Source organism: Dromaius novaehollandiae, chromosome 3 (genome assembly GCF_036370855.1).
Source record: "Dromaius novaehollandiae isolate bDroNov1 chromosome 3, bDroNov1.hap1, whole genome shotgun sequence".
NCBI classification, from domain to species: Eukaryota; Metazoa; Chordata; class Aves; order Casuariiformes; family Dromaiidae; genus Dromaius; species Dromaius novaehollandiae.
In genome coordinates, this window is record NC_088100.1 from 8,374,484 (window position 1) to 8,398,683 (window position 24,200).

The 24,200-nt window shown below is 38.6% G+C and overlaps 1 protein-coding gene across 2 annotated transcripts in view; it reads left to right on the top strand.

The window, feature by feature from the left end:
• The window catches only part of ITSN2 (intersectin 2), a 92,575-nt gene that overhangs the window by 20,328 nt on the left and 48,047 nt on the right, over positions 1-24,200 (top strand). For both annotated transcript variants that reach the window (XM_026123604.2, XM_026123603.2), the window contains 4 exons: positions 1,395-1,458; positions 19,408-19,500; positions 21,223-21,286; positions 23,058-23,221. In XM_026123604.2, the coding sequence (XP_025979389.1) occupies positions 1,428-1,458; positions 19,408-19,500; positions 21,223-21,286; positions 23,058-23,221 (352 nt within the window). In that variant the 5' untranslated portion in view covers positions 1,395-1,427. The remainder of the gene's footprint in view (positions 1-1,394; positions 1,459-19,407; positions 19,501-21,222; positions 21,287-23,057; positions 23,222-24,200) is intronic.

Here is a 24,200-nt window from a genome sequence, read left to right on the forward strand (position 1 = left end):
CTCATTTGGGGAGGGCAAAGTGTGCATGTGGCTATGGTGTTTACAGATGGTTTGATTAAAATCAATGGTTTATATCCCATTATGGTGCATGATTTTAGTTATTACTTATAGGATGTGCAAAAAGAGGATTGTTAATGACTGATCCCTGACATTTTTATTTTTATTGCGTAAGTGTGTATTAGAGATGTACTCCTGCCTGCCAGTAAGATGCTGGAATGCTTTCCAGAAGAAGTGGCGTGATTTTTGTGATTAGGCATGCAGAAGTAGGGGTGGAGGGTGCTGATATTTCTGTACTTATTACTACAACCTGTGGTCGTATTGGGAGGTGTGGGGTTTTTTGTTTGTTTTTTGGGCAAGGGGAGAAGGTTTGGTATCTGGAGGGGGGCGTAGCAGAGGGATCTGAAATGTCATATGGATCCTAAAATGTGAGAAACAGCAGTGAGCAAGTGCCTGTCAAAGCTGCTGGTGACGGTTGGCAGTATGTTTTGAGTAGGTTTTCTTCCACCTTCCATTCTAGTTTTTTATTGTTTGAATTAAAATGCTATAAAAAATTCATTTTTTGTGGCTTCATCTTGAACAATAGTTTCTCTATTTAGAATGGCAGATAATTATGTCTAGATTTCCATATTCAACTACAGTTATTTTATCCAAAGCAGAGACTGTCTTGCGTCTTAGTTCCGCATTTGTAAAACAGTGCTTGTGCTCATCCCTCAGGTATGTCTTCAGTGTTAGCTACTACTTTGCAGTTCTAAAGAATTAGCAACAGCTACAGGTAGTCTTGAAATGACTCCCTAGAAAATAAAAGAAGTGTTAGTACTCTAACATTTCTTGTTATGAGAATATATTGAGAACCCTTTAAGTGCTGCTGTTGACTCTTTGTGCAGTAGCTCAAAAAGAAAAGGAGTAACTTCATGGTGTTAGCCATGGAAAACGTGGACGTTTTTATGAAACTAGTCATTTTTTCAGAATATATGATGCAGAGAATATTTTCTTTGTAAATTCTGCCTGGAGTGGCTGAAGCAAGAAAGATCCGTGCGGACGTGGAGCCCGTCGTCTTGCTGGGCGCAGATTGCTCCCTACACCGTATGTCCTGACACGTTGTCGGCTGTTTGTGTACGTTATGCAGTAGTTGCTAAACAGTTGGTCCCCTTTTCCTTTAAGAACATGCCGCTAGGTTCAAGACTGCACTGGATACCCTATTTAAAAATAAAAAAAAATCCCCCACCCCCTTCCGAATGTTAATCCAGCTTGTTCAGCAGCAGCCTGAAGCCCAGCATTGTTTGCTCTCGGAAGTGCGGGCTGGAGGGGACAGACGTCCCCCCCGCTCAGCGGGAGCGCCGAGCTGCGTTTTGCCCTTGCTGCATTATTAATGGCACAACGTTTTTATGTTGCAGATGGCTAAGAGCTAGCAAGGCATATTCAGGACCATGATGGCTCAGTTTCCCACAGCCATGAATGGTGAGTAGCTCAGTTTGATTTGTTTAGGTGGGGTTGGGGTCTTTAAATTTTTGTAAAAGTCTTTAAATTTTGTAAAACACCGATATTAAAAATAGCTGATTGTAGTACCTACAGCAGTATTACAGTCAGTTTGCTGCAGATTGTTTCCTGTAGCTTCCTTCGTACTGTAAGACAGGGAGAAATTCAGTACAAGCATTGCTGCGGTGTAATTTAGAGTGCAGCTCTGCCTGGAGCGCCTAGTAATAATCTCGGATCATTTAAAGGGTTGAGGAATGTGTGACTCTTTTAAATGCTGACTGACTCCAAGTGGGGAATATGCTAAGTAACAGTTGATTAAACTTGCATACCTTTTCTGTTATGTAATGCAGCACAAAATGTGTCTCATCATAATATACTATTTATTTTAAGCCAAATGACATGTTAAGCAATTTGCTGCATTGGCTACAAATAATCAAAGTCTTGTTTAGAAAACGTAAGAATTTTCCTCTTGATTCTATGCCCCAGGTACTGTGAAACTTTTGTATTTGTTTCTTGGTGATTTCCTTTCAAAGACATATAGGAGATGAAACTTAAAAAATTTTGTGTGTGTGTGTGTATGTATATGTTGACTATGTGGTGGTCAGCTGCAGCTCTCTATTTTTAAAGCAAGTTTATTTGTAAAGGCATGGGTTGCTATATCTGCTGAGAAGAATGATGCTTACATGTTTAAGGAGCTGGCCAAAATGAAAGGACAAATACAGGAAAAATGCTTTGCTCTTCAGGTATTCCAGATAGGGAAGTCTGGCAGTTGAGTTAAAAAAAAAAAAAAAAAGGGGGGGGGGGGGGAGAAATCGTGTCTCATTTATCTGAGAAGGTTACTGCAGGACTGGGAGGTCTGCATTTAATTAATTTGGAAGCCCATCACTGTTGAGTTAGGGTAAATAAGATGAAGTGGTTTTTATGCAAAAGAAGCATGTTCAGATTTTGAATTCAGTTTCTGTCTTAGATATTTGCTTTATGTTTACGTGAAAGACTTTGTTGGGTCGGGGGAGAAAGAAAAATCAGTGTAATCGTGGACATCATCAGCTGCAGCTCCATCCAGAATTCATTTCACAGACTTTAACCATCAGAAGTAAAAGGAGTCAATATAGCATATACAGAAGGGAAAAAATTTAAATATCAGATCTTCTTCTACTTTCTTGGACATAGCAAAACCACATTTTTCTCATTGTCACATTTTAGTATGCCCTTTGCTCCCACTTTTTAAAGAACTCTTCAGGGAGGATCCAGATGCATCTTCTTTGCTGTCTCCGTAGTTGATTTGTGAATAGTGTTTCATGTCTTTGTAGTTCAGCTCTGTACTCCCACTGACGGAGGACTGCAAGGGTGTTGAGAGCACTCAGCACATACCTGACTTCTTGAACTCAAAAATGTGTTAGTTCAGGAGAGTGATCCTTTTCTTGATAAGAGATCCCGTGGATGGTACTGTCCACCACTCTCAAAAGGACTATACCAAAAGAAGCAGTTTCCTCTCTCAGAATTTTACTATGTTGAAAAACTCTCTGAGTAAGAGAATACCAGGAATTAGTTAAATCGTTCCCCCCTCAGAGAATATTTGAATGATTGCGTGATTTTAGCAGTCATAATTCTTATCAGAATTGATTAAATTTGAAACAAGTCAAGGGGAAAACAAGAAAGAGTAGTCTTAACATGATTTCTGGATAAATATTGTGCAACCCTTGCTGTTGAAATTGTTGTTTTTAATCCGTATTCCTCTTCCCTCCTACTTATTACTGCTATTGTTTTCATTCAGACTAGATCACCTGTATTTACCATTCATTGCTCAGTGGAAACCTCTAATTATGGTATTAGACCTTGGTAGTGACTTCATGCGTTAGATGAAGAATGAGGTTATGCAGAAGGCAACTAAACCATTAGGCGTTGCTGCAGCCTGCGTACAAAAGAAGAGAAAACTGGCTGCCTGCCACACCTTTTATCAGCAGAGCATTGACCCTTTCCTTTTCCATTCTACTAGAGGAAAATGGTTGTTTTTCTTCTGGAGAGAGAGCCTCTTATTTTTACCAAGGTACAATAAACTTAACTTTTAGTTCATTAGTTGCATAAGGCATGAAGTGGTTTCCGTTTCAGGATTGCTTTTGGCATTCAGGGTTAAGGCTGAAGTTATGTTTACTGAGTTGGATAACATGGTGCAGATATGTGTGCAAGTGAGAAATTACATGATACCGGGTGACACTGAGTTCAGAACTGCAGGGTCCAAATGGCAAAGCAAGATACTCAGATCACCTCAAACAAGTATGAGTAGAAGATACCACTGAGTTATTTCTGAATCGAAGCAGAAAAAGGGAGGTCTACCCAGGACCCCCAGCAGGCCGGACGTTTAACTCAATTTGTGTGTTTGAGTTCCAGTTCAGACATTCAGATTCACGAGGGCACTTTGGGCTGCTATTCAGAATATACCTTCCCCAGAGCAGGTTCCCAGGGTCCTTGAGCCTCAGCACACAGCTGAAGGCCAAACTGCATGTGACACTGAGAAGTGGTGTATTCTTTTCTGTGTATGTGGCACATGAAGACTTCAGCTTGTTGAGGCGTTGTATACTGTAGGGACCTACACTCTTGCTAAGCACTTACCTTTCCTCTCTAAAGTGGTGAAAGGGTGCAGTGAAAATCTGTGAAGGAGTTCCATTTGACCCTTCATTTCCATCCAAGGTGACCTTTGTGGCTGCCTTACTAGCAGGCTGGAAATTCGAAGAGGGGAAACAGGACTTTAAAGAATGCATGTTGATTTTTCTGGAACTCGGTGCGTATCTGCCAGTTTTCGCATTTTGCATAGGAGTTAAATTTGCAAAGATTGCGGTGACATTTTATGTGATCAGGCAAGGCTGAGTAATGTGTTTCTTCTTATATGGAAAGGCTGCCAATCACAAAACATACATCCAGCAGCAGATGGATCACAGATTTAAGTGCATCTCTGGGGAGTCGAGATCAATCAAATAGCCAGTCTAGGTAGATCCATCTCTTCAGTCTGCAGACGAGTTCAAAGATTCCCTGCTGAGGATTTCATCTCACCCTGTAAGCATCCGAATATTGATTGTTATCTATGTAAAAACGATGAGAAAAACCAAGTTTCTCATGGCATATTGTCCTTACATGTAGTTTTCCATCTGGACAGATTTCTTCAGAATTCATTTCCAAGTCCTGTAAAAGCTTGTACAGGTGATATTTAGTTAAAATAAATCAAGACTACCTTCAAAACAATCATATTCCTAAAGAAGGAATTGATATGCTAACCGGAAGCAACAGTTAAAAGGATAAAGGCCTGTAATAGTTAAATTAAGTGGAAATGCATTGTAACCCATCCTTGTGATCTCTGTTTTCAACACAAAGTGGGAAGAAGTAAACTGCTGTAGGACGCCTTCTGTTACTGCTGGAGATCTGCTGAAAGATGTTTCTGTCCTCTGAGCTCTCCTCCTCTAGGCAAGAATTTTTCAAGGTTTAATACACACACTGACCCTGGATCTTGGTCTGGGAAGAGATTTAATCTTGACAGTCTAGCTGGAACAAGGAAGGCAGTATTTGCTGATCAGTATCCTTCATGTTGTTTCCTTAAGTACCACCATTCTTGGTGCTGTGCTTTGTTATTGTTGTTGTTTGTACTTCCTCTTCCCTCCTACTGCCTCTTTCCTTTGATATAATTTCTTGTGATCCAGCAGGAAAATAATATCTGGTAAACTGAGGTGCAAAAAGTAGTACCTGTAACTCTTATTTGACATGTTTCTCAACCTTTATGAGTCAAAGGGGATTTTATGCTCCTGTGGACAGAGTTTTGTTTCATGTCCCTGCACCGAGATGTCTTGGTGACTAGGTTAGACGCGAATGGATTGAATGAGGTCATGGTTCCACTGAAGGCAAGGGTAGAGCGCTCGTTGATTTTTAAGTTGCACTGTGTCTTTGCTGTTTAAAAAAAAAAAAAAAAAAAAAAAAAAAAAAAAAAAAAGCTGTCTCAAGATCTGTTGTTCAAAATGTTTTGATTTAGGAGGAGCCTTGGTCCTCACAGTTCAGCTAAAAACTATGAATGCAACATGACTCTTTACCTTGTGTGCATCATAGATAAGGGAACTGTAGGCTTAAATGTCAGCAAGTGTAGATAAGGAGGCTAAGCTGAAGTAGAGCTTACAAATAAAGTATCAAAAGTGGTTCTTCCATCTGAAAGAAGGCAGAGGAAAGGAGACAGATGTGGTGAAGAAAACGGTACAGATTTTCTGTGGCCTTACTTACATTTATAAAGTAATCCTCCTCTCAGTTTTCAGTGAGGACAGTGATGTCGGTTGAGAGAGAGCACATTTCACATGCTCAAGTCAGAGGGGCATGTATCTTCCACTATCAGACTCTGAAAAAATACAGATCTGCATATCTACAAATACGGTTGTATGTGCCATATTAACCTGTTTTCTTTAAACCTAACATGTCAAGAATAGTGCTATGTCATTGCGGAATACCAAGTGTATTATTAATATTTAATTGTGAGGATAATCTGATTGACATGCAAGACATCAGAGGAAATTTTGGAAGGAAGATATAATTAGACGTGGAGGGAAATGTTAAATGAAAGAAACGCAGCCAAGTTTTAGTAAAGGACAATTGCACCTTCAGCAACTGGATTTTGTAAAGAAAGTGTGGAAGATCTCATGTTTGGATTTTAGTAGAGCATATGATTTGTAATAGTACAGCATGAAACATTTCTAGTTGCCTGGAGAAAATGGTAATAAATAGAGGAATAATAAGATGGGTTAAGAAATGATTAAAAGGGAGATAAACACTAGACTAAGAGGTCTAGAGGGCAAAGAGATTGTAATAGTGAAATTCTTCATAGATGGTTATCTTGGGACCAGTCGTATTTGTTATTATTTATGCCAGCATCGTTAGTAAAAAGCAAGTGCATGCTGGTTAAATTGGCTGATGACACAAACTTAGGAGTCACTGTGCAGCCAGAATTATACAGGATGAACTGGATATCACTGTCTGATTAAATTTCATCCCATTTCTATTATGCTGTCCTCAAATAGCTTATTAGTCATACCTTTATGGGCTAACAAGATTTTTTGCTGGATGTTGGGAGCTCAGCAGTTGGCTGTGATTAAGGAGGAAGACAACCGGATGTATGAGATGATCACATAATAATTATGTGATTTGAGGAAAAGGAAATGCATCCTAAGATGTATCGGGTGAAGTAAGAAATAGTATATGCTGTTGTATAAGGCCCTGGTGAGACATTATCTGGGATACAGGGTAGAATTTGAGTCATCCCCTCAGAAGAGGGAAACCAGAAAGTGTAATAGGTGCAGAGGTAAGCTTCGGTGTTACCCAGGAGAAACAAATTAAATATTGAGGAGGACTAAAGAGATTGGCTTTGTTAACCTACCAAAATAAAAACTTACAGCTTCCCACCCCCCATTTTATTTACTTTGCAATATAGAAGTTTACTCTGTATTACTCTGTTTACCTACCTCTGTAGGAAGGTAAACATTAAGAAAGAAAAATAACTTTTATTTAAATGCAATGTTAGCGCAAGGTTAAATAGGAATTAATTGACCGTTAGTGTAGTTAGTTTGGAAACTAGAACAGTGCTATCAGCAGTGACATTCTGTGACATAGTGCAAGCAAAAAATATGATTGCCTTAAGGTGGAGCTTGCGGTTTGGGAAAGAATTAGTGCATGATAGTTTCTTGGAGTAGCAGCAGAGTGGAGCAGGGTGACCTTGGAGATTCCTTCCAACCCAATGCTCCTAAGAAGTAGGAAAAAAAGCAGGTAATAACCTAGTGGAGATGAGCGTTTATCGTCCATCTGTTAACTTGCTTTAAGCCTATAACTACTTTGTCTTGCTATGATTTGGCTTTGTTAATATTATGCCTTAGTTTATATAAGGTAAGATTACACATAGCAGAGAGCCAAGACATTTTGAATCTAGAACAGTAATACTATAATGTAAGCTTCTTTATTCATTTTGGGTGTCAGTGAGACTTCGTAGTGATTTTACTGTTCTTCAAAGCATATTAAAAAAAAAAAAAAGTGTTGCAAAGATCTGCTTATACTTCCCAAAATCGATGGAGAGCCTGAAGGCTTAGCTGAAGGGACACAGAAACATAAATCTACCACACGGCACAGCTTCAGAGGGCTTTGACTGTTAAAAATTTCCCTTTCTTGAAGGAAGGATTAGCTCAAAAAGTTTGGGAAGTGTACTACTCTGTTAAACCACTCCAGGGTCGATTGGTGTTGTGTCACGTGGTACCTTTTCAACGTCTACTAAATACCACCTCCTCTGTAATCTTCGTGGCCTGTCCACTTTGAACAGTGCACAGATAGTATTAATTGATATTGGCAGAATGAGTTCAGGTTTAGCCCTCTAATTGTCATGGCAAGAATAAACCCGTTTTTAGACTTGGCCCATAGTCTGTCAAATGTACTTATACTATGCTGTGTTACTTTAATTAGAAATCTTGTAGGTTCAGGCTTTTCAATATACTGGATCAGTTCTTTAAGACATCTGTTGTTTTTCTTATAATTGAGTAGCAACCTTAAATCTTAATTGAGAGAGATGGTAGGGGTAAAACACTGGAAAGCTTAAAGAATACTCAATTAGTGTTCACGTGACTAGGATTCTCACCACCTAACTTCAGAGAAGACACTTTAATAATTTCTAAATGTTTGTGATTTAGTTGGATATGTAGATCTCTGTGTGTAAGTCTCAAAAACAGGTAAGTTAACTGAAATCAAATGTTGTCTTAGTGCTCTTTATTGAAGTTATTGCTCAAGAGTTATGTTTGTCTTAATAATGCTCTGTATACTTTAAAGAACAGGTTCCACATCTTCCTCTACCTTCCATCTCATAACCATTATTTTGTCTTTAACAGCGATCTCTCTCAACAGCACAGTTTCTGTTTCTTTAGTAAAGACATTTTCTGAAAGTGTTAGTTCACTGTTGCCAAAGACCTCTTTCAGTTTATGTGGATATTTGTGTAACAGTAGGAAAAGATTGGCTTTACATTCTTCTAAGAGTTACAGGTATAATTTGCTATGCAGCAAATGATGTTGCTTCATAACATTGTATTTCACAAGATATCTTCAAGCCTGTGGGAGGGGGGAAACACAGGTGTGAGTTATGTTTAAACTATTTCTTCCTACTGTGGATGATGTATATGGGAATGCCGGCAGTGTGCCTCATCTTACTTCTCACGTTCTGTGTTCAGGTTGGGTTAAGGAATAGGTGGACAGTACTTTTTAACCTGGCTTGGCAAAATAATGCCCACTAAGCTTATCATTCTGAAAATTACCTGCTATTGCCAGGATCTGTGCCTCTCCTGTGAAAAAGCCTAGAATTAGAAATGAAGAGAGGATGGTGAAAAAGATGGCCAAAGTGAGAGAGTGGCTTCTGTGTTAAGGGGGTCTGAATGGATTAGAGTTGCTCAGAGAAGAGACAGCAGAGCTGAGGATACGATAGAAGCCTGTAAAGCTATGGTAGTATGGAAAAGGCTCAAAGGAGAAGAATATTCACTGTTTTTCATAGCAGAAAAGGCAGGCAGGACCCAATGAATTTTGGGTTTGGGGATTATTTGTCTCATAGTGCTTTGGAATCAAAAGTTGCAAGTACATTGAATGAAAACTTAGAGAGGAAAGATCTATTCTGTGGCTAGTAAATGCTGCTGACAAAGTGCCTCTTCTGGCTCAGGAAGACTCCCAAATTGCCAATTTCTGAAAGTTAAGGGAGAATACCTATGGAAAAACTCTTTTATTACTCTGTTCTCTAAGTAGCCGCTATGAGCCACTGTAGAGACAGGATGAGGGACTTTGTTATGACCCAGTACAGTAGGTCTTATGTTCTTAAATTAAAAATGGTGTGCTTAATTTTTTTACACTTAAAATTGAACTTTTTAGTGCACTGGTAAAGTAGTATTGTGTATATACTGGATGAAGTTGGTAGGCTCTGCTTATTAGTAATTAATTCAACATTGCGATGAGTCCTGTTTAGGCAAACTGGTTTATTCTTTCTTTTGTTACCTTTGTGTTCCTCTTTCCCTACCTGATTTTCTTTCTATTAGACCTAGCATCAAAAAGAGGAGGGTAACAAGAATGATCAGGGATGTGGAACAGCTTTCACTGGAGGAATGATTAAATAAACTAGGACTTTCAGCTTGGAAAAGAAGCAGTTGGAATGATGAATACAGTAGACACTTGGATTCTGTAGATGATTAGATATAGATGGATTTTCCTTCGATTAACAGGCCACCACTTCTGATTCAGGAGCCACATTGGAGGCTGAGAAAATATTTTGGGGAAGCATCACCGTGCTACTTGCCTCATTCTTAAATTCTGTGGTAGGTGTTTGCTGCTTGGAAGCAGGGTGCTTAGCTAGATGAGTGTTTGGTCTGAACTGGCTTGGTTGTTGTTGTGGTTTTTTTCCTGTTATCTCCTAATGTATTTTATTCTGGAGACCAGGAAATGCCTCTTCTTTGTCCTTCTCTCCCACCCTTCCTGTGTATTTTTTCTATTCGGTTGTTCTTCTTTTTTCCTCTTCCATTTCAAGTCTGTATCATAATGCTTCTTTTTAAATATATCCCATCAGCTGCCTTCTTGGTCCCAGACTTCCTCATCCAGTCTCCTATTATGAGAACCTGAAAATGTCATTTTTACTCTAGTAGCCAGAGAATGACAAGAACTATAAAAGTTACTCTAAAGGATATAGTATTCTTTGAGCCATAGTTCTGCTCTGATTTTATGTCAGTGTGTGTTATTGTCGGAGAATCATTTCAATTACTTCACTGAATTTCAGGGTTCATTTTGCATCCTCTTCTCTGATAATTTACTGCCTGCGTTTCTCCCAGGGCTAATAGATTTACTAGCAGCTGCAGATGGAACCTGACCTGAATCTTATTAGTTTTGCTACGTTCCACAGAGATTTACTAGACAATAATTAAACAAATTATCCTTTTGTAATTTATTAATTAAGTTGTCGGCTCTTCGCAAATGCTGAAGAACAGCAGCAGCAATGAAACAATCCTTTTTCAGAATTAGAAGACTTTAGACTAAGCTGTGACAGGTTTTCTTCTCAGCCATAATGAGTAAATCTTATTTTTTCCTCGTCAAATGCTTTGATTCTGTACAAGGTGGCAGGATTCACTCAGAAGAGCTTCTGACTTGCCCTAAACTGGAGGATTAGCCTGTCTTCGTGGTCCCGTCATGTTGAGAAGGAGGGCTGCAGAGTTTGAGAACTGGTAGGATGCTGACATTAAGAACAAATGGAGGCAGATTTTGCAGCTGGGTGTGGGAGAGTTTGGCAAAGGTTGCCCGTTTTATGCCTTGATAGTATTGCTTGCCTGAAACTTTTCATACCTCCCAGTGGAAAGGCTCTTGTTGGCGTGACTTGAAAAATAAAATCTTTTTCCTCTTTTCTGCCTCCAAAATCCATCAGACAGTATTAATACTCGGCAAATACATGGCAATTTCAGTGGGTAGAATGATAGACTTGTTTCATGTGCATCAGTGTTAGCAACCCAACGCATACAGGTGATTTCGGTCAGAACTGTGAAATGGCATTGGCTTTCCTGAAGTGGGCAGAAGATACTTAGATGTGAGTGGAGGTCTACTTATAGTGCTCCCATTGAATCCACATGTGGGTAAGGTTTAGGTTAAGACAAGTCTGTGTGCAAGCTGATTCTGCAAGAAAAAGGAATAGTTAATTTGCTTTCAGAATAAAGTACTGGTTTGCAAATATTGCAGGTTATAGTAGTTACAGTTTTTGAGAAATAGAAGTCTTGTTTCATAAAAACTTTCATAAAATACTACTGAATGAGTTGTCACAAATGCTATAAAAACTAGTGCAAAAGAGGTAGCATGCTAACATGCAAGTAAGAGCAGTCACTTTTATGCATGTTTCATAACATCTTTCTTCATGAGTAGAGTTCTAACAAAACTTCTTAAAAGGTCTTCATTTACCTATTTAAAAGCAAAATTGCTATTATTTACTCTGCATGTTTTGTTTTGTTTTTTAAATATTCTGCTTGCTTGGTATATTGTCTTATATTCCAGTTGAGCTTGGCAGTAACTTGATTTTAAAAAAGAGCTTCTGAAAATGGATAGCCATAATGAGACAAATGATTTTGTGATTTTTATGAAGTATAAAAATATTATCCCATTATTACAAGCTGATATTTTAAGTGCTTTGGAATCCTCAAGTTACACTGTAAAAGAAGCCTTAATTCAGAAGACAAGTGTTTTTTATCTTGGCTGTTAGCATAGACTGGAATATCATGTATCTTTGAATTGTTTTAGGGATTATACTCAGTTTAAAAGTGAGGATTATATTTATACACTGAGATCATTGCAAGGCAGAGAACTTTTAATGTTCTCATTTTACAGATGGATTTGATGTATTGAAGTGGGACTCCAATAATGTCTCATCAAAGAAACTATTGCATAATAGAGAGTTCTGCTTCTGTTTCATAGGGCACATGATTAGTTTAAATAGTCCTAATATTTGATTTTAGTGAATTGTTGAACCTACAGGTTTCTAATGCACCAAAATATCTAGAAATCCTATACATAATGGAGAGATTATGAATTATGTTCTAATGTGTGAGTCTGCTGCGCCTTTGGTTGCACTCTACAAGCATGTTCTTGAATTAAGCAAGCATTTCTTGGCCAAATCCATGTGGCCCTGCACCTCCCTGATGCTATTGGACAGCCTGCTTGTATATAACAGTTATTTTTGAATAGCACAGTCGGAGACATTCCAAAATCTTAAAGCATATTCTTGGCTTCAGTGGGCACAATTCTTATTATTTTAGTGAAAATCCAAAGTTGAAAGGGAAACATGGGAGTCCTTTTCCTCTGTTTAGCAAAGCTTTAGTTACAGGTGTTTCCTTTTAACTATGTAGGTGCATCCATCAAGGAAGAGCAGACAGCATGTCGGGAGAGATGGTCAAAGAACACACACAATTCCTGCCGCAGAAGAAGCAGTTTGTAACATGTTTACACTCCTAAATAAGAATAAATGCTTGATAGTGGTCAGCATTTTCTCCTACATTCAATAGAAGGAAACAGCATAAGGAGGAAACAAATCCTGAAAACAGCAAAAAGACTAAAGAGGAATCTGGAATTTTCAGAATCATTGTAAATGCTCTGTACACGTTAAAACTTCTGACTTACCCAACGGGGAGGAAAATTAGAAATATGATTCTACATTTCATTTGTGTGGAATCCTCAGTGCCTTAATGCCCCAATTAAATCCCATTTGAAATGAATGATTCTGCGGCAAACAGTTATTTGCAAATACAGACAAAGGAAGACTGGAATTGTTAGATTATCCCAGTGTGTCATGCAGCCATATGAGAGAGCTGCTAAGTAATCTCACACCAAACAGTCCTCTGGAGTCTACCAATATGAGACAGTAATGCAATTGGTGGTGGAATTACAAAAAAACCCATGCTGTGCAGCTTCAGGCAAGCTGCTGCATGCCTGTATTGAAATTTCCTTGTCTTTAGCATGGGGATAAATATTTACTTAAGGTCATTATGAAGCCTTAATGCTAGTTTTTTGATGGTTAAAAAGGTGATGCATAGTTGCGAATCCTTGCGACTTGTGTGTGCAAGGAACGCTCTTCCAGTTTAGTTTTGTTATCTCTGTGGAATTAATTAACTTTGTAGCTTGTAGGAGCGTGTTTTTGATTGCAGAATAACAAACAAGCAAAACCTATCAGCCAAAACACACACAATCTTTGGAGAATGTGAGAAATGTCTTACAGCTTTCCACAAGTGAAAAGGGGGCTTTTATTGCTTTCACTAATGATACCTGTTTCTTTGCAGCTACCTCTTGTCTATGAGAAATACTAACCAGCAGCAAAGGGTTTAAAACAGCATTTTCAAGATCCTTTACTTTTTCTTCTAGGAATGCTGTTTTTCCTCCTTTTTCAATTGCAGCTTAGCCTTTTAACGAAGGAACAGTGCTTGTTTCCATTTCATGCTGGTGGCCCATCAAAGCAGGTCCTTTACTATTTTCAGGAGATTACCAGTCTGATGTAGTGTTGTAATGGCATTTGAAGAGCTACCATACCAAAGTCCACGATCCTGTCATTAACCAGACCCTCATGTGCTCCTCCTTCTGTTTACACTGAGCTTATAGGAGCAGAAAATGTTTTTGATCCCCAGCATAGTTGCTTTTTCCAACACTATGTAGTGAGTGCCACCACATTGAATTTTGCAATAATATCTGTTATAGGAAGGTAAGTCAGTATATGTTTTGTCATCTTTAGAGAAATCTTGAAGGTACTTTAGATGAGTGATGTGTAGCACTGGGTTGTTTGTGTGTGTCTGTCATCCTGCATGTACTTTTTACATTGGTAGAATCCACGTACGACTTAGGATTTTTGAATATGTTATTGAAATGTGGAATCGGCAAGTAAAGGAAGTTTACTTTGTTGTTGTTGGTTTCTCCCAGGCTTTCTGATCTGGTATTGTAGGAAGGAATAAGCTGAGACATTTCTAGACCTCGAGTCCAAATTTCCCATGTTGAAGCTCAAGAACGCTTGCCAGTGTAGATGTTTAACTAGAGTCTTTTCTGAAACTACTAGCCTTCTCTAGAAAAGAAAAATGGTTTAAGATCACTGTCTTCTAAAAATGCTATTAATATAGAAATGTTATTATTCATGAACAGAAAGAACAGGAAAATGAAGTTATTCTCTTCTACAGTACACAAAGAAGAATCTGTACTGGGTAAATCTGAGTTCAGCCTTTCTTGAGTTTTGACTCCTGAAAATGCAGTGTAGTCAGCTACACTGTTAGCTTCATTCAGGTGGATATTTCATGTATGAAGCTGAGAAATTGCAAAGTAACCTCTCTTGAAAGATAATGATCTTGAGATTTCTTCTTCTCAGAGAGATTTTTTTTCTCTTTCTCTCTCTCTCTCTCTCTCTCTCTCTCTCTCTCTCTCTCCCCCCCCCCCCCCGCCCACCAAAGGAGTTTGATCAGGAGTGTGTGTGTGAGTGTATGTGTATATATGTATAAACATAGCTTTTTTTACCCTGGGACAGTATTTGTGCGTTTAAACACATACTTTTTAATACTACTTTATGGAGAATTTTCACTGTCAAGAGGTACTCATCAGAAAATTTTGATTTTTTTTTTCAGATGGATATTTCTGAAGAATAGTTTGTGTTCTGTAAAACATTTTATTTTTTACAAACTTTTTTATTTTAATTTAATATTATTTTATTTTATCAGCGATGTGGCAAACTTTTAATGTGTCTTGTGCAACTACTGCCAGCCAGCCTGTTTCAGGATGTCAGATGAGACTTCACACAAACTAAATCATGCTGTTTGATACCCAGAATCACCAAAGACTTAATTTTTTTAAAGGTGCTTCCAGACATCAGTAGTATCATGTTGTTTGGATGTGTGTGATAAGAAGTGACATGGAATTGGGGCAGAACATACATTGCAGCAAAGATTCTGCTGGCAAAAGCAAGTCATCAACTTGTAAAGAATTTGAGAGAAGGAAAGCATTTTATCTATGAGATAATGGCTTCAGAGAGCCTACTTGAATAATTTATATGAAGATGAAAACCTTAAAGTACACTCTGAAAAACTAGCTCACAAAAAAAATTGATGGAGTGAGTAAGAAATATTAAGAGGTGTTACAATTTTTATCTTAACATTGAGGAAGGACAAACATGATCATGTATCTACGTAATGCTTGCCTACCGCAGAAAACAAATCATAGCGCAGTTGTCAAGTCAAGAGGAGTGATTCTTCCCTTCTGTTTGGTGCTTACAGACCATATCTGGAATACCCTGTCCTGTTCTGGACTCCTCAGAATGAGACAGATACTGAAGCGAGCAGAGCAGAGGCTGTTGAGATGATCAGGGGCCTGAGCGCATGATGTACGAGAAGAGGCTGAGATCTGGCTTTGTTCGCTAGGAAGTGAAAACCAAGGAGAGAGATCTTATTGCTGTCTTCAGTTACCTAATGGGAGAGAAAGTGGAGCCAGACTCATCTCAGAGATACACAGAGAAAGCACAAGATGTGATGGAGACAGGTTGGAAAATGGGAAATTCAGACTAGGCATCTCTTGTGTATTGGGATATGAGTTGGAAAGAGAAATCAATGAATTCTTTATATGTGATGTGTTGGGTGAGACTTGAACGCGCATATACTGCATCCCTACCATAAGAACGGATTTTTTTTTTTTACAAATTTTTTCATTGTCCAATGAATATTGACCCGTATTCATAAAACAAAGATGTGTTCTATTCAGTCTCTCTTAAATTATTTTAGGTTAAAACTTAAGTTTTGTGGGGCTTCTTGCATTCAATTGTAGACAAGTAGCAAAAATCACACTGCTAGACTGGGAGAACTGTGCTCATTCTCAGGTATGCTGCTTTCTAGATCCTTTTTTCCTGCTGAAGAAAACATTACTTTTTAGGCTTAGCCACTTGTAAGGAATCACAACTTTTTAAGGACTTTGGATACTCTCTTGCTTTTTTCCACTGCTTTTCTCATTTCTGATTGGAATTCAGTCTGTATTTTCTTTTGACCTTCTGAATTAAGAAACCCAGTGCTGTGATAACTCCTTTTAAGTATCTTAAATTTCAAAATATTATTGGATGTTGATAGGTTGATGTTGTCTGTAATGAATGTTTTCTTTTTATGTATGTTCATAAAGTACACACATTCTTATATTTTTACTTTAAAGTAGAACAGCTGAATGATGTCAGAGTTGTTTTGCTTTGGTATTTAAGGTCCATTACATTATTCTCTTCCAGGGCTGTAAAAGCCTTGGTAGATGAGAGCATATCTGTCTGGAATTACTCAGTCGTCAGAAAAAACAATTTCAGTTCCTGTCTTAGGGACAGGGAAAATCTGAATTTTTTCCTACCTTTGCAAAGAAATTATTTGCAGGTTCTTCTTTTCAGGGTATGTGTTCAGTGAGTTTCCCAAAGCATTCGTGAGATGTACTTCTGATAATACGTATGCTCGTAGTTAATACTTTGACATGCAGGAGCTCCTTGGAGATTTTTTGCGCTGTCTCACTGGGATTACGTTAGAAGCACTCGTTGCTATGATAATGTTGGTTGCAGTCAAGGATTTTCTTTTTTAATGCAATTTATACTGGCCAGAAAAAACGTCTTGGAGATAGTTGCTTTAGTAATAAAGAAATACTTCTGCATATTCAGGCATTAATACAAGCTGTGCTAGTAACAACATCATTTTAATGGTAGAATGTGCCTATAGGCTTTCTATTATAGCTGTACTGATCATTTCTTTTCAGCTAGGCTAGGATCAGCAATATGAAATATGAGGTCAAAAGAGCCCACTCGACCAAGTTTTACCTTTTAGAAAGCTCCGTGTGCTGATTTCAAGGTTCCTGGGGCAATGACAGCATTGCTGTGCTCAGCATCTCTGCACGTTAGGGAAAATGATAGCAGTCTTCTGAGACTGAGGGTGCAAAAAATTCAGTATACAAATAACGGTGAGATTCTTGTGGAGCGTTAATGAAGGAAGGTGTAAACACGAGTGAAGAGTAGGACACAAATATTGAAACACTTCTTGAACAAGATGTTGAGGATGCTAAGTTGATGTTAATTGTCACACAGCCACAGGTGTGAAGATCTGGCGTCTCTTTAAACTGCCAAGTTTTGACGCATTTAAGACTGTATCATGTAGAACTTCAAATATTAAGTTCTACAGGAAAACTTGTTTACCAGACTTCATTCAAAGGGATGTTTTGTTGAATTTGTGCTGGAATATGAAATCAGGAGAGTTTCAAATTTGATTGCCATCTTTGGGCTCGCTTTGCGACATATTTATATCATGTTTAGACTCCTTTAATCAGAAGGAAGAAATAAGCCCCTATCTTGTAAAGTGGGGGTTCTCGCAGTGTGCAAAAAGACTCTTTAATTGAGGCTATACTCAAAAAGAAAAAAAAAAAAGATCCTCAAGACTAGCACTTGGAGGACCTCTGCCAACTTCTCGGAAGCAGGGTGAGCATCTTGTCAGGGCTGTCAGCCAGTAAGTGTCCAGAACAGCACGGTTTAGGGAGGCATCAGCAGGGTGGAGGTCCTCAGTCCAACATGCTGAATTGTGATTCCTTCTCTCCTCCCCTCCTGTCCCCCGCAAGCCCTTTCCCTTCTTGGAAAAATACTGAAAAATTCCTTTAGGGTATGTTTCAAAAGGCAGGTTTGCTCTGGGAACAAGGCGTCTTTGATTGCAGTGGTGGTGAGACAGTGGACAGATGGGCTGGCGTGTAAGCCCGGGCAGCCAGAAGCAATTACAGTGCCGTATTTTATATCCCGTCCTCTTTCTCCTTCCTTCCAAGTGGGATGTCTTGTACATTAAATGCATTAAGCGGCCTTTTTTGTACAGGGCTTTGGGAACTGCTGCCGAAGAGGGAAGCAAAATTTCAAAGTCGGGTGCTTAAAAATTACACCCTAATGTCCTCCCACCTCTTTTGTCATTTGTATTCATGGATTTCTGTGGTTGCTGTTGTTTCTTTTCTTCTTTTTCCTTTTTTTTTTTTTGTAAACCGTATGTCTTTACATATTAAGCAGCAAGGGTGAGGAATTCCATGTGCAAATATGCAAGGAGGAGGATGGTTTTAACAGGCCCTTGTTAAGAGGTGACCTTAAGCCTTTTTGGAAAATGTGTTTGCATTATGCATACACAAAGGCAGGAGAGGCGATTCACATTGTAGTACGCGTGCATGGATGTCAGCTTGCCCTCGGCTAGCTTTGTGGGTACGGGAAAGGGGAACTTCTTTTGAAAAAAGGGTGAAGCGCTCTCGAAGGAAACTTCAGTGGTTCTCTCGGCTCTGAAATGAGGTTTATGTGGGAAACAGAAGCACTTCATAGTAACGTTCTTTCTAACTGCTCTATGTTTTAAAGCAGCTTATTAATGTCTTACCAGAATTACCATTTATTTCTTTGACTAGTGTTTTTAGTGAGCAATAGGAATATCTGAGAACATGGGAATATCTTCACAGTTCTTTGGAAGTGGTAATGCTGGAAAGAATGTATTTTTAGAGGTTTTTTTTTTTTTTTTTTGTTTTGGAATAACCTTTCAGTGTTGTTCTGGGTGTTTCCATTCACGATTTTGGCTAATTCATTGATTGAAAAGTCGGAATTTGTCAAAGGCTTCCCAACTGAAACATTGTCTTAAAATGAAAACCATTTATTACTGGCTTTTCCCGCAAAGGGCGCACACCCTGACGCTTTCACAGGAGGACCAGACGTTTCTGAAAGTCATTCCTGGTTCTGTTTGGTGCATCAGCACCGCTCTGTAAACATATTTACTCCTTACAATTTAGCTTTGTTACTTTGAGGCTGTAACATTTTATATATGTATAATATATATTTTTTAACCATTGAAATACAGTAAGTTGAAATATCCTATTTTAAAAAAAACAAACTGTTGCTGCTTTGTCATAGGCAAACAATGTATTTTTGCTAGGAATCCCATTTTAAATCTTGGAGCGTCGGCAAGGCAGAGTGCGAGCTGGCGTTTGGCAGCTGCCGCGCGTTTGCTTTCTGTCCGAGAACCTTTAAGTGACATTGGAGCGCGGTTGTTTACGGGTGAACCGGAGGAGCGTTTGGTTCACACACAGCAGCGGGAGCAACACGCTTCCTGCCTGGGCCGCGAACAATCGGCAGCAGCAGGAAACGGCTTTGCGCCGGCTTGGAAAGCCGACCCGGCTTGTTTGGGAGCCCGGTACAAAGCCGTCGGGCTGAAGAATGGGCTCGGCTACTGCTTGCGCGTCTGGGAAGCCAGGTTGTGTTTCATCATATCCTTGCCAAACTGGTAGGAGCTGGGTGTGTCCAGATCTAATTCTGTCTCCTGAGAAACCGAGCTTTGGTTTTTACGAGTGACGTGCTTTATTTTTAAAGATCTTCAATCTGTTTGTTTTCAGGAGGCCCGAACATATGGGCCATCACCTCGGAAGAGCGGGCAAAGCATGACAAGCAGTTTGATAGCCTTAAACCCACAGGAGGCTACATTACAGGTTGGTCTGAGATTCTGCATTATACATTAACTTCTGTGTACACGTGAAGTAGCTTTGTAAACCAGTCTGAAAGCTATATCCTCTTCTAGCCCTTTGTTATGTGACCAGTAACCATACTCTTAGGGTACAAAGCCACTTACTGTTAAACTTCTACAAGCTTTAGACCAAAATCTGGCACAGAAATACTCTGTTATTAACCCTGTCACCTCTGCAGCCAGCAGTTTTGTGCTGTCGTTCTGTCTACTTTCAAAACCCAAGGAATATCGGGCTAAATCTGTGCTCCCATGGGAGGCTGCCGAGGAGCACTTGGAGTAGCTATTGCAGCAAGGGAGGCCAGTGACACAAGAAGTGGCTCTCTTCAGTCTGAACAGTATTAGAGAGCGCTGTGCTTTTTAGAGAGCTTTGTTATTGGGGAGGAGGCCTGGGAAGAGATCCCGGCAACTCGCGCTCCTTAATGACTGCTGTAAGTTCATTAACCCTCGTGCCTTCTGCAAATTCTGGATAGGCTGATGACGTTTTGCCATTGCCTGTCACCGATTACGATCATTTGCAGGTTTTTCTTCTCTGAAACAGCTGGGTCATGCTGCTGAACGCTTTAGAATTTGCAGTTTTAAAAACGAAGAATCAGGACAAGGCTCAAATTCAGTGGCCAAGGATAACTTAATGGATGCCGCTGCTTCTTGCGCGTGGGTGGGCACTAAAGACCAGCCTGGAGCACTTGGACTTGCTTGCTTCGCCAGCCTTCAGTCCTGCTCACTCCAGTGCCTCTGTTTTCTCCTGTTTTGGGGCCATGAGGGACTGAGGAAAGAGTGGGAAGTTGTCCATTTGGAACGTGCAAATCTTCTGGCTAAGCGATACATATCTCCTGATTTGGCCAAAAAGCACTTGGAGTGTGTTAGTGTGTATTTTACCACCAGCTGAAACGTGCAGCCTCAGGGGAGTTTGAGTCACACCTGGACTGTATGCTGCCTGTCTGCAGGCTTCGTTGCTTGTTTGGAAAGCACTTAAAATGAAGGGCTCTGGATGAATATAAGGGGAAGAGATGCAGGAAGAATAATCTGAAATCTTAGCTTTAAACATGTATAATTCACTCCTGGGCAAGCCCAGACAGCATTATTCATGTTTTATTATGTGTCTGTTTAACAATACAGTCGGTACTGATTGATGTGGAACTTGGTATTGATTTATACAACAGCTCCCATTCCCTCCCTGAAATGTTGAACTACTGAATGTTTCTCTGGTGGATCTGAGTATTATTTAGAACATGTTATTTTTTCAAAGTTTTCTAAAGAGGCAGTACTGGGTCAAGTTAGATTGGATGAAGGAAAGAGATAGCATGCTCATCCTTTCCTGTAAAAGGAATTAGGTGAGAATTAAATTTTCAGTCATGTACATTGTATGATATTTCTTTAAATCTTGCATCCATAAAAGTCTTGGCAGCTATTGATTTGTGACCTCTTAAAGCTTTTTATAACTATTTGACTCTACTTCTCAGACCGAAGCGTTAAGATTACAAGATGCATCAGTATCTGACAACTGCTGTCACCAAGGAGTTATGTGGTGCTAAACTTCAGAGAGCTTAGCACCTAGCATGCTGGTCCCTTTTGAGAATCGGGTTCCCCAAGCAAGTACTGAGGTCTTCTGAAAATGCTGATGTTTGTAAATATCTGTTGCTTTACTGTAAGAGTCTTCCTTCATTCTTTTTTTTCTTGTTTATCATAGGTGATCAAGCACGTACCTTTTTTTTACAGTCAGGTCTGCCAGCTTCAGTCCTTGCTGAAATATGGTAAGTCATTCTTTACTAATTTTTAAGATATGAGATGTGTAGCATTTAAGTATTATCGTCAGTATTTAGTGTTATATAAAAGATGATTTCAACAGTCAAAGTAGGAATGTTGTCTGAATATGTTTTAATTTTACTGAATTTACTGAATATAGAGGAAGGATTGAACCCACATTTCTAAGAAAAATTTAGAAAGATACTGCATTTTAGTTAAGCGTTGGTACAAAGTTAATTCAAATTGGATCATCTTGAACGCTGTCTTTAAAACTATAGTAAATGCTTTATGCAAAAGGTAATAATAAGCTGTAGGGCATTCGTAGAGGGAAGTGCCTTTTGGAGTGCCACAAGAGGTAGTTGTTAAGCCTTGCCTCAACATTTTAAATAATAATATGTAAAAAGAGGTAAATGATGGGTTAATGAATTTCTGGAGGTACCAAATTGAATGTTTTTTGAAAAAATAGTAATACTAAAAAACTGTAGTAAGATTAAGTTTGGGAAGAATTATATGCTACTAAAATGGGAGTGGAAAATATATCAAAAGTAGAAAACACACAAGAAATTCTGAAGCTATACAACATGTTAGTAGAAGGTCAGTTGTAATAACTGTTATGTTTCAGCCCGATACCATAGTACAGGAACTGGAAAAGATACTGTTCTCTGCAGCATGTGTGTGGAGGTAGCAACACTTGAAACGGGAATTTTCTTCTCTCAGAAATCCTCAATCTTCACCAGAGTACTGCATTCATTTTGGGGTACCTCATTTGTGTGTGTACACCTCAATAATAAAAGAAACTTAGAGTGGAGGCCCTTAATAATTAAGGAGTAAGAGGAACTTACTTGTGAAGGAATATTAAAGAAAATACATATTTTGATAAAATGCAAACTTAGTTTCTTCTTTAAACACTTAACATAAATAGAAAGAATGATAGTGAAATGTTTGTTTAGTGCCTTAGTTTATATTTTAATGAACAGTAATAGAATAAAGCAGTTAAGAGGAAAATATAGCTAAATATTAAGTCTCTATCATTTTCTTGTGATTTTATTCCCATCCTTATGCCTGGTCTGTTTAAGTATTAAGATCTCAGATTTAGTGTCTCATTTATCAGCAGTTTTGTCGATTTGATTGTGTATGCACTGCTGCATATATTTCCTGATGTACTTGAAGTTTATTTGGAAAAGTGCCAAAGGAAGAAGGTGTTTATAGCAGGCTTAAAAACATAATCTGTATACAGTTTTTCGTAGGGGTATATAGTGTCTTTAGCAGTTTTCTGTATGACCATGTTTCAGATTCTTGCATTAATTCCTTGCAATGCTAAATACTCGGTTAAGGTAACTGATCTGGCTAGCAGTATAGCAAGAGGCAGAACTGAGGTGTAACTGTAGCAACAAATGTTTTTCTACTAAGCAGGAAAGTACTGTTTTTCCAAACATCCTTATAGTTTCCCTAGTGCTAAGTATTTAGTGTACAGTAACTTTAGAAACTGAATCCTATAGGAATCTATCAAGTGACTTACATTAATATAGTTAGATAAACACTGTACTTTGAAGTCCAGGTACGTCTTCAACACCTATAGGTTGGCAAACTAGAAAAATCAAGTTCTGCAAACTTCCGAGGGTTTGTACATTGTCAAAGGTAGAAAATCTACAAATAGTTGCGATATCTATTGTTTTCTTTTATAAAAACAATAAATAAAATTGATAGAAAGCTTCTTTTTAAGTGAAGAAGTTGAATTCAGATTTCTTTCTTGTGGGCTTTTGTTCCTTTCTGTTTAAGGGCACTATCAGACCTGAACAAGGATGGAAAAATGGATCAGCAGGAGTTTTCTATAGCCATGAAGCTCATCAAGCTGAAATTACAAGGACAGCACTTGCCTATGGTTCTCCCTCCTGTCATGAAACAAACTCCAGTATTTTCACCGTTGATGTCTGCTCGCTTTGGTATTTATGAACGTATAATTATTTAGTGTGCAGAGATGAAAACCCCACAGTTTTGAGGTTCATCTACAGTCAAATATAAGCATTAATTTGACCTCAGTTATTGAATGGATCAGTAAAGAAACAGGGATAATCTGATTTAGGAACTTTGCAAAACCTCTTTCTTGAGATTGAATGAACTCTCCACACTTCTGATAATTTCATCCTTTGTAGAAATTTAATAATACAGAAACAGTACAGACCTCATAGAATAACCTTCTATTCAGTTTTGACATGAGGTGCTGTTCACATCTGCCATGCAACTTGCAGCCCGTCATTCTGTATTGACGGTCTTTTCTGTCTCCCTTCTACTCACTTGCCTTTTTTGTTTGTTTTTTTTAGTTTTTTTTAACTTAAACTTAGCAAAGGCCAAAATTCTGGTAGGACAATTGATTTTAAATATTTTTTTCAAAATGAATCAGATTGCTTATTTTAATTATATGATTAATTTAATACAATTATCTATTCTTTTTTTTCCTCTTCACCATGTTCTGGGATTCAGTGCATACCTGCCAGTTGATATTTTATTTGTACAAAATATGTGTAATGTATGGGCAAAATATATGTAGTGATTTCTGCTAGACTACAAAATAAAGTGTACATTTCTGTGTGCATGCATTGAAATTAAATGTGTGGATTTATTCATTACATAGGTGACTTAAAATGTCTGCCCAACACCAAATACTGTATATGTATTTGCACACAGGCTTATGCATTTGTATTATAGCTGTGGTTGGCATATAGCTATTTAATGTTAACCTTCTGTCATCTCATCTGCATCTTTCCTTCTTTCACAAGATTCAGCTAGTAATTCCAGTGCACTGATTAGCTTCAGGCAACTACTTTAAAGAAATCATTTGCTAGCCCCATGTTCCTAAATATGGACTTTTCACCCCTTACAGATTCTTCCAAGGCCAAGGCTTAGAAGGGACTCAGTTCAGAA